Below are 11118 nucleotides of genomic sequence, written 5' to 3'. Positions count from 1 at the left end.
TGTGGATTTAGGGTATATTGGTGTATTGAACACACAGTATTTAGTGCAGTATCAATAGCATTCACCGACTTTGTGTACCTTCAAGGAAACTGCACCAATCTGGGGGTTAAATTTAGTTAGTTTCCGGAGCCGATTGAGGGCAATGACACACAGCATTTCGGTTGTGTTAAGTGTCTCAGCTATTGAAAAACATAAATATTTTATTAGATGTTTCAACTACTTCACTTCACTTTTTGCATAACACACACAAAACCACACAATACTGCTCAGTAGCAAAACAAGCCTGCCATCCAGAGGCTGGATGGTGTGCAGGACTGCCGTCTGATACTTTTATTAGTTTAAATGATAACCAGTAGGTGGCACTACATTGTTTCTTGTGAGTAGAATGAACAACCAATACGTGCCCAAAGAGCAGGTGAAATTTGTTTTTGGTAAATGTATGTATATTATATGATAACCAGAGCAACACATACTGACATATAGTACACATGTGTACAGTGACAAACACATACAGGATGCTCAATGCCTTGTAAATGTGCCTTAAACACACAGTATGTATTCTGTATCTATCCTGTGCAGGTGAATTAACGTGGGATATAAGTAGGAGTTGTGAATCTGGTGTGTGAATTTATTTTATTCATATATTTCTTTATAATGATAAAAATACGAATAATAAGCATTATTATTATTATTATTATTATTTTAATTTGTAATTTATTATTATTATTTTGATTTATTTATGTTATTATTATTATTTTATTATTATTACCATATTTCTCCTTGTTTTTGAATACTTTTTTTCCAATTTACTGTTATTATATGTACATATTATTTTATTTGTTATGGTTTAGGTTGTTGTAGTCATTTTCCTTAAGGAAACAATAAAAAGCATGATTCAGGATGCACATATAGTACTGTATAAAGAAGCAGTTGTCCAAATACAGTAGTATATCTCCAAAAACCCAGCATTAGTCCAAACTAATTTGTTTATAGTTTGTGTAAGAATAGAATTAAATGCAATATAAATTGGGTTTGCAATAGTAGGTTCTTGTTTTGCATAAGGTTACAATAATATCAGTGAATATTTCTCAATAGCCAAACACATAAGCACAATAAACATATGACTGAAAAAAGGAATATAAAATGATTTAATCTTGCCATAAACACTTACAACCATTAACATCTCATATTTACATTCTTCATTTAACAGAGAACTTTTGCATCACTCCGGTTGCCTTTGAATCCAGCAGAGCACTGATGATGTCTTGAAGATTTTCAATAAACGTCCCTTAAGTGCTTTTTTTAACAAAGATGGATTCATACAAGCAAAGTAATCTGCACCCGCTTCTATGATCAAACGCCATCAAATACCTTCACAGCTAAAACAAGAAACAAAAATATTTAAAGACACATAAATCAAACCTAAAGAGAGATCATATATTCTGATTCTAAAACATCCTTATAAAACCACATCACAAGACAACTAATGTTGACAATAAAAAGATATATATATACTGTATAATTCTCACAATATCCTGCAAGTACTTATTGGTATGTTAATGATTGGGAATTTGTATTAATGGTGCAGAGACTCTTGTATTTAGTTCGGCAATGAAAGTATCAGTAGAGAACCAATATCAACCATAAATAAAGTTAATGAAAATGACGTTTTTTTGTAGGCCAGTGGTAAATAATTATGAATGGTTATGACACAAGCGAGATTTACACATTCAGATGAGGTTTTAAGTATGGTAACAACTTATGTTAAACAACCAATATACTGATAGTCAGTGATCCTCATAGATTATACAGTGGTGGAATGTAACTAAATACATTTACTCGAACTACTGTACTGTAGCACAAACTTTAGGTATTTGTATTTCCATTCTATACTTGTACATAAATATTGTACTCATCACTTCACTACAATTATTTGACAAACAAAATATATAAAGAGCTTATAAATGCTTTGTTACAGATCCAACAGTGTATACAAGTACAGCTGAAACGATTGACGATAGAAGATTAATTTGGCAACCATTTTTGTAATAGCTTAAGTCATTTTTTAATGTAAAAACATTTGATGGTTCCAGCTTCACAAAAGTGAGGATTTGCTGGGTTTCCTTTTTAAAAATGTTAATAATTTTGAGGTTTAGACTAGTGAAGGTGTCACTTTGGGTTCTGAGAACTTATGACAGCATTTCTCACTATTTTCTGAAGTTTTACACCAAAAACTCAATCGATTAATCGAGAAAATAATCAGCAGATGAATTCATAATGAAAATAATCAATGGTTGCAGCCTTGTATAAAATAGTAAAAAAATCAACCAACTACAACAGTAAAATGCTGCTTACACATTAATGCATAAGTAATAATAATGCAATTATATGATGTGTAATATAATAGTTACCGGGGCCACTTTTCTGCATTGAGAACTTTAATAATTTAATACTTTAAGTACATTTTCCTGATTATACTTACATGCTTTTACTGAAGTAACATTTTCAATGCATGACTTTTAGCTGTAACTGAGTATTTGTACTGTGTGCTATTAGTAATTTTACTGAAGGACTTCTTCCATCACTGAGATTTTATCCTTCACCTTCTTGGTTGGACTGATTTGGTTTTCTCTGCCAGAAAGTGACCAGAAAGGGAGGACATTTAAGGACTCTGTCCACCAGGACATCTGCCTGGGCGGCAACCTGTACGCAGAATGACATCCCCGCCGTCCCTGTGCTGAAGTGCAGCGTGACATCGTATCGGAGGCCACAACTGTCTGCGATTGTGGTGGGACTGTTGTGTGGGAGCAGTGTGGTGGCAGTGGGGGGAGTGACTTTGACCTCCAGCTGCTCGTGTCCAGCTGCAGATAGATCCACAGGCAACACCACGTAGGCATGCTGAAACCTCTCTCCAATGGTGCACTTGAGCTCTGTAGACCAACAGTATTCCCCGAGGTCTCCTAGGAAGATAAACTATTTTGTGAAGGCCTATATATAGCAGATTTTATGTGCAACATAAAATTAATTGACATAAGAGAACCACTGTCACTGATACTGTCTCAATATTTAGTTCAGGTATTATTTTTAGAACAGATAGTAAACCATCCAAGAGTTGAAAAAGTGACAGAGAGGCTCCTTACCTTCTGTGGAATCTTGAAGCCGTATATTATGATCGTCCTGAAGTTGCAATTTCTTTAAGTATGTCATCCAAGTGCACTCCATCAAACAGTCCGATAGGTGTATCGCCGACACGTTGCCGGGCTTCGGTTGCAGCAACGTTTCCTTCTCTGAACATTCAACTGCCCCTACAGCCAGCAGAAAGGGGGACAGTATGCCAAAAGACACCCACATAGTGAAATAGCTTGACATTCTGTCCCGTATCAATGAAACCTCAAATTGCTGGCAATGTTGAACTATTGACCCAGATCTTGCAGTCCTCTTGCAGAGTAGTTGCGTAGCTGTAGTCCAGGATCAATATCTTGTTTGCTCAATTTGACAATCATAAGTTAATATTCCACTGCAGCAAGGAAAAGGTTTATATCAGCCCTGAGTTCAAACGCATGCACAGCAGCTGAAAACGTTGAAGACTGCGCAACATGTTGCTCTTCCCCTGACCAGCATCTGGTTTCCTGGAGCACAGTGCCAACATTTCTTCGTCTGATATTTTTCCTCCCTCTAGACTTGACATGTAACTGTCCAGGCAGGCATGAAATCCTGAAAGGCTGACATTATAAATAGCTTTTATGTTCAAGAACTATAGTCCATAGTAAACGTTGCCAGAAAAAACAACTGAGGGCAAAAAAAAACTGTTGGTTTAAATCATCTTTATTCAAATAATTGTGAGCGAGAAATCAGTTAATCGTTACAAATGATTAGGATGTCATAGCAGTGTCATAAGCACCATTAAACATTTTGCATTTGATCTGAATGTATTGATTGAGTTGAGGTGATATATCACTCTGATAAGTAGTAGTCCACTTGTGAAAAATACTTGAAAAAGTGAATGGTGAGGTAACTTTGTAAAGTCATATAACAAAATGACAAACTGTAACTAATCATGAGAAATACTCAAAGAGACATATGAGGGGGAAAAAAGGAGAACTCTGCTGTAAACAAAAATGCATATAAAAGCACACATTATGTAAATATAACAAAATATTTTGGATTTATTCACAATCAACTGACCATTTTTGGTTTAAAATCACAATTTAGACATTACTATATTGTCTGCCAGGTTTCGATCTTTAATTAAATTACTTTTCTGGCCACCTCACAGCAAAGCACTAAAATGTGATATAACAAAGTATGTCAAAAGAAAGTACTATGATTTTTCTTGATTTGTTTTTTACACCTTGTAATTGTTACAGTTTGTAGGGGGGTCTGCAGGGCAGCATTGTCGTCTTTATCTTTTCTACGCTGAAACATGAAAATGGAGCACGGCCGTTGTGGAAAAGCACAGCACAGATGTTGTTCATATTCAGGTGCAGTGAGTTTAGCTGGTGAACACAATCTTCTCCTATTACTCTCCCTGCAAAAAATGTTTGACCCTCAACATGGCGAACATACTATATACCTAATTACACATTAAAGAAAGAATCACCTATTTTTTACTTAACCTCCGTTAGCCTTTTGGGATTAAATTGACTTCTTTCCCAATTAGGAAATAGTCGTTTCACAGTTGAGAGGAGTGAACTTGTCTGTGCAAGGATTTGGCTCTGCACAGTGTTGTTTTTGGAGGGAACACTCAGTAACAGTTAGTAGCTGTAAATAGCACCCGACACTCATAACATTTATTTAAATATAAACTAGCATTTCAGCTGCACTTCACTTCCAGCTCTTGGTGCAAGAGAAATACTTGGATTTATCTACGGAAATGCATTTGCAAAAAAAGTTCAATTGTTGGTTCAATGTTAGTTAAACAAAATAGCGGGCAAATGTGGATTGTAATCTGAGATCAATAGAGTGTGATTAAGATATCAGTGTTGAATACAGACTGTAACGATCTAAGATAAGTATAGTGAGAGAAGATAGGCCTGCATTTAATGTATTATCTACCTTTTCTGTATTTTATGTGTTTGTTTGTGCGCCCGGTGGCTCACAATCTCAGGACTATAAAACAATCTTTACGCTCCAGTGGGCTGCTGGAGGTTATCATGCCCGCAACCGCAGCTGCGGGTCAGCTGCATGGAGGAAATGTGGACGGTGCCGGATTCATCCACGTAGAGGACATGCACCGTTTCCTGGGAGGTGGGCTGACAACATGGCACCTGGAGAGGAACAAATAGAGGAAGAGTAAGGCGTGGTAACACAGTTTGATAAAAAGAAAGACTGGAATGTATTTAATAAAAATGTTTACAGAAAGAAAAAGTGTAGATTGATAACAGAAATCATTTCAATCAATGCCAATGAGATTAACAAAAAGCAAAAACAAAATTACAAATGTGGTCTTTCAAAAGGTTTATTTTAAAAGATGCAGGCTAGAACTTGCCCACATATCTGCTACCACATTCATTTATGATTGACCAACTTTGGGGAGTGTCTTAGCTTGTATTTGGTACATTTGTGTTGGCAGAAGGAGAAAACAGGCTTATCTACGGTATTGGCAGCTGTTTCACCTCCAGAACACACACAAAGTAAACTATGTGCTGTTCAGAGCTCCAAGACACGGAAAGTAACTAAGTACATCGACTCAAACGCTGTACTTAAGTTGTATGAGAGGGAAGAAAGTACAATAAACGTATCTATGTATGTAAATGTGTATCAGAAATGTAAATCAGTACAATATAAGCTAATTGGGGTTTACAGACACTCAAATGTCTTAGAGATTTATACCTGTGAGTCTGCAGCCTGGACATTGGTAAGGGATGATGGACACTGCACAGTGTTCCCTTCGGCGTTGCAGAGTGCACACTGAACGATGGTAACACTGGCAGGAACGATAACCCAGCTTTCCCATCCCAGATCTGGCAAACACAAGAATGGATATTGCAATAGCTGCATTTCTACATTTCTTCATGTTGTTATGCACGCACGCACACAGAAACATAGACACACATTGTTGCATACCTTTCATGAAGATCTCAGAGGCCATAGAACAGCACTTCAGGCTCGTACTGTTTCCAACATCAGATGCCACAGAGTTGCCAGAGGCCGCTGGAACTGCAAGGACATGGAAAAAGACACTTTTTGCTGGGTTTGACTTGGAAAAGGACACTAAAGATTTAACTAAGGCTTGAAAAATGTTGCCTCTACAGTAGTTTCTTTGAATTGTTGGTTCTATTTACCTGCAGTGTCCCTGGCCGTGTGAGCGATGGTGCCATAGGTGGTCCTCCATTGCTCTCTGACACGGTCCAGCCCACCATGAGGTAGTCGTGGCTCAATCTGCAAGTTGAGAGCCCCGAGGAGACCCTTCCTGATGGACTGCAATGATCCACCCTGGCACCTGAACATCACATATGACTCAGATTATTTCAAAAGTGCATAATGATTAAAAAATGATTAAACAGAAACACACAGAAATAGAAGAAAATCCTGGACATTGCACAAAAAAAGCATTGTGTTAACACTTCAATCAAGACCAAAGTGCATTTGTTAGTAGCTTCACATGCCAGACACGCTCTCTCAGAGCCCTCAATGAACTGTAGAAGCACACTAAGGAGTGATTGATTACACTGCTGAAGTTCAAACAGAACAATGCGTTACATTCTCTGCACATTCTTAGAAAACCAAATGGTCAAAGTGACCCTAAATCATAGCCAGAACCTATTTCCCTTTAACTCATATAAAAAAAAAAAAAGGCCTCAGTACGCATACAACTTGTGATATGTAATCTGCTTAGAGCACTGAGGCTGTTTTAAAATAGAGTAACCTCTGTGACTTTACAAGATGTTTCATATTTCTTTGGACACTTTTGAGGAACATGGTTTTAAATGGTCCCTGCATACGAAGACATGTCGCTGCTAACAAAAGCAGAACGTTGGCACACAAAGTTTGATACTGACCTGTGATGGGAAACAGGAGAGTCAGCAGAGGCTGCAGGTTCTTCCTTGGATGGCTGCAAGACAAATGCAAAAACCACTGAAGAGCCCAGAAGCATCGTCATGACGATGAACGCAAAGGACATGGTGCATGAGCCGGACGGTCAATCTATAGAGCAACTGCTTTCGAAGTTAGACTCGCGGCGGACTAAGGCTGTGGTTGGTCTAGTTGGAGGAAGAGACAGGAGTGACCAGACAGTGATGCTACACTAGCTATATTTTATCAGTTCCTGGGAACCTGGGTTTTTATCTTCTTGTACCCCAGCTTGGCCTTGAGATACTTAACATTGTGGTCTTGTCCCTTGTTGTGTGTGAAAGAGTGTAAGGAGGATGATCCGGGAGAGAAAGAAAGACAGACTAAGACAGACGGATTCAAGACAAACAGACAGGAATGAGAGAATGGTATATAGACATACCGCATTACAACATGCATATCGCTTTAACAACACTGGTGAAAACCAGGACGTACCGAACAAGAGATCCACAGATGAATCATAAAACGTGTGCTTCTGTAACAGTCTATGAGCCCACTGTCAGCCAACCAAACTTAATACAAATTTTACCAAATTCCTTCCTTCCTATTATTACATTTTCCCCTTTCTGACGCCCCTCATGTAGCTTAAAGGTTGTTCACATCTTATTCCACACTACCAGTAACATATACGCTCAGTGGCCACTTTATTAAGTTCACCTATACACTCCAATGAAATCCAACAGCCCTGCCATAACATCCATCGTTACAAAGCTTGTAATGTTTAGTTTTTATTAACATTGTTGCTGTACATTCAATTATGTTTATTACTGAGCTCATAATTAACCCTCTGAGACCCACTTAGACCTGTTTTTGTCTTTTTTAGTGGGGAGACAGCAGGTCAACAGTATATTATGTCATATAGAAGTGGTGTCAAGTTGTGTCAAAACCCAATGATTCTTATTATCAGGTGATTATACACTAAATAAAACATACTTATTATTTTGTATTCTAATTCTGCCAATAGATACCCCTAAATATTACTCACTGGTCCTTTAGTGAACCCCTCTATGACAGTGTCAACAAAAAATTGAACATTGCAGGCCATTTATGATGTTTAAACTGAGCTAAATATTCAAACCCAAGACTTGTGTGCTGAACTGTTACATCAAATGAAAATACTTTTGTGTCCTAAAATTCACCCCGACGTATTTGAACAATATTTGTCTGCACAGCATGAGTCTGTAATGAATGATCCACTGGCAGGCCGTTGCTTTTTTAAGAAGTGTTAATACCCTAACCCACATTCAGAGAGGGCACAAGCCACCAACAGCACCTGAAACAGTAGTCAAGAGATTGCGCTTTTTATCAGCACATACAGTGAAGCATGGGAAGAACACAGGGAGTTCTTATTTTAACCTGTTTTCAATAGTAGGCAAAAAAAAACATAAAACACAAGCTGCCCATTCATTTCTGCATATGTGCAGTTATCAGTTTCTATTGCAACTCCCATTTTTCGGCCCGACATGAAAGGCAGAAATCTGGTATGCTTAACATAATAACAATATTATTCCCCGGCATTTGACATTCAAGGACAGGATCTGGAGGGAAAGAAATGTAACACAAAGCAATACTGGGTACTGCAGGTGATGTTGAAGGATATCTGAGAACCCAGAGCACATAAGCTTGGCAGCGTTGACAGTTGTGTGAGCCAGCGAGGGTAAAAACGCACGCAAGGAATGGTAACTTCAAATCCTTAGGTGCCCCCTCCTCAGAGTTCGACACTAGGGTCATAGCAAACTTTCCCATGCAGCCCAAAATACACCATTTATCTGCTGCAGTGTTTATCAAATCATAATTCAGCAACAATGCCACAGGAATTCTTGGTGCAAGCTGGTACAAAACCTGGCAATGCTTTGTTTTGCAGCTAATATAACTACTGGTCTGTATATCTGAAATGCAGACCTGCAGAAACCTGGCTTTCTTATTGCATGTGTTCGTCAGTGTACTGTACACCTGTTCGAAAAAATTTACTTTGCAGAAGGGGCTGAAATAATAAGAGCAACTATATTTCCATCTCAGCTCACAGTGGTGGAAAGAAACTAAGTAACTCAAGTGCTATATTTAAGTGCAATTTTGAGATACTTGCATTTAACTTGAGTATTTCATTTTCTAATAGTTTCTAATTCTACTTGATTAAATTGCAGAGAGACATATTGCACTTTTTACTCCACCACATGTATGTGACTGTAATAAGTACTAATTATTTCCTAGATTAAGATTTTACATAAAGAGCATATAAGCTTATAGTTGGGGCCCCGTCACGTTTCAGATGTCTGTGAGTTGTCAGCAGTTAAAACAAAAAAATATTTCTACTCTAAACTTCTCAGATGGTTTCATTTGAATAATTGTTTGAGGCCCAAAGAGGTCAATTTATCCAATATTGACATAGGAGCCAAAAATACCAACATAAAGTGTATATAAAGTAGTAAAACTAGCTCCACCTCAACTAGCTTGTAACAGTAAAATGCTGCTTACACATCAGTATTAACAATGTAATAATATAGTATATGATAATATATCACTCAGTGTTCTGTTTGAGTACAGTTTGCTGATGATACTTTTGTACTTTTACTTAAGTTTCAATGCAGAACTTTCACTTGTAATGGAGTATTTTCACAGTTTTCACATAACAAAAGGATCTGAATATGTTTTCCTTCACTGTTATATCATTCGTACCCTAAAGCACTTTGTGTCTTTGGTTATTCCCTTTAACTGGGCATCATAACACAAATATGTTCTACAGGTCTCAACAACACAGAAGATTTCAGGTCTTAAATTATTGTCAGGTCTCGACTTCTCAGTGCCAACCATTAGTCAGCAGAGTTTCAGTGGTGATATAACAATTGTTATGACATGCACACACTATACGCATCAAGTCATATTCTGTAAACAAATCCCATCAAAAGACCAAAAACCAAGAATTAAATAATTCTGCTTGTAAGTGTTAGCTGATATATAACTAAAAATACATAATAGTGTCAAAAATACATAATAGTGTCAAACTCTGAGTGGAGTAGGACATTGACTACAGATATACATAAATATAACTAAATATAAGTTGTGTTTTGTTCTTCGACTGGTGGTGTGTACATATCTATGGGTGTATGTGAGTATATACACAAGTAGGTGTGTTTGTGTATAATGAAATGTATATATATATGAAGGTGGTTACCTACAAAACTGTAACATATCTGTGTGCATTTATATCTCCAGTACATGTAGAATACATAAATAACTTTTCACCTCAACCCTTTTCTTTTTCGTAAATTTTATGTATTTTTTTTCTTATTTATTTTACTATTATTTTCTTATTTTTTATCTTTACTTACACTAAATATATACTGTATACATATATATATATATATATATATATATATATATATATGCAGTATATACAAATAAATATATATATATAAATAAATTAAAATTTAATTAAATATAATAAATAAAATTAAAATATAATAAATACAAATATAAAAAACTATATATATATATATATATATAAATAAAATATATTAAATAAAAATATAAAACAACTATATACATATACATATATAGATATACACACATATATACATACGTATACATACATATATATATACACATACGTAAACATACATATATAAACATACACATAGTTAATTTTTAGCAGACGGGGAGGGTTCGTTTCGTTCATCCGTGACTAGCTTTTTGTATTTTGTTGTCTTATGTTCTGTATTTTTTAATATCCCCCAACTCTTTAGTTTAGATAATATCAAAGATCCAAAACAGATTATTAATCTGTCTGCTATTTCAGCACCACGGACAGCGCCACGGATTTATCAATACACACAGCACAGTTAGGCTACTGATATTTCAGTTTTCAGAGTCATGGTCAGGGCCGTGCAGTTTGGTCATTTTGCTTATTGTCAGCTATATGCTTTAAACACACACACACATACCTGTGGTCACTGTGGGATACTGCAGCTCTTAACATCACATAACCATGCATGAATGAGCGGAGTCCTTGAGTATCAGACGTCTCCCACCACTTCTTTGTTGTAGTAC

General features: G+C 36.5%; 1 protein-coding gene across 1 annotated transcript; it reads right to left on the bottom strand.

Annotated features, from left to right (window-relative positions):
* Window positions 1–3807: 3807 nt before the first annotated feature.
* Window positions 3808–7256, bottom strand: gsdf (gonadal somatic cell derived factor). The gene is made up of 5 exons (XM_037752598.1): window positions 7002–7256; window positions 6285–6442; window positions 6067–6159; window positions 5833–5963; window positions 3808–5267 (listed from the first exon to the last, which is right to left on the bottom strand). The coding sequence occupies exons 1-5, from the start codon at window positions 7121–7123 to the stop codon at window positions 5124–5126; spliced, it is 648 nt and encodes a 215-aa protein (XP_037608526.1). The 5' UTR covers window positions 7124–7256; the 3' UTR covers window positions 3808–5123.
* Window positions 7257–11118: the final 3862 nt, after the last annotated feature.

Source organism: Sebastes umbrosus, chromosome 19, assembly GCF_015220745.1.
Source record: "Sebastes umbrosus isolate fSebUmb1 chromosome 19, fSebUmb1.pri, whole genome shotgun sequence".
NCBI lineage: Eukaryota > Metazoa > Chordata > Actinopteri > Perciformes > Sebastidae > Sebastes > Sebastes umbrosus.
The sequence above is the reverse complement of the archived record's forward strand: the minus strand, read 5'-3'. Positions and strand labels throughout refer to the sequence as shown.

Bases quoted from the DNA above. Each gene is read 5' to 3' on its own strand.
- gsdf (XM_037752598.1), bottom strand. From the start codon at position 7,123: ATGTCCTTTGCGTTCATCGTCATGACGATGCTTCTGGGCTCTTCAGTG. The intron at 5,964-6,066 runs GTATGCAACAAT...TGTGTTTGCCAG, and splicing joins CTCTGAGATCTTCATGAAAG to ATCTGGGATGGGAAAGCTGG. The intron at 5,268-5,832 runs GTATAAATCTCT...GTTCCTCTCCAG, and splicing joins TCCAGGCTGCAGACTCACAG to GTGCCATGTTGTCAGCCCAC.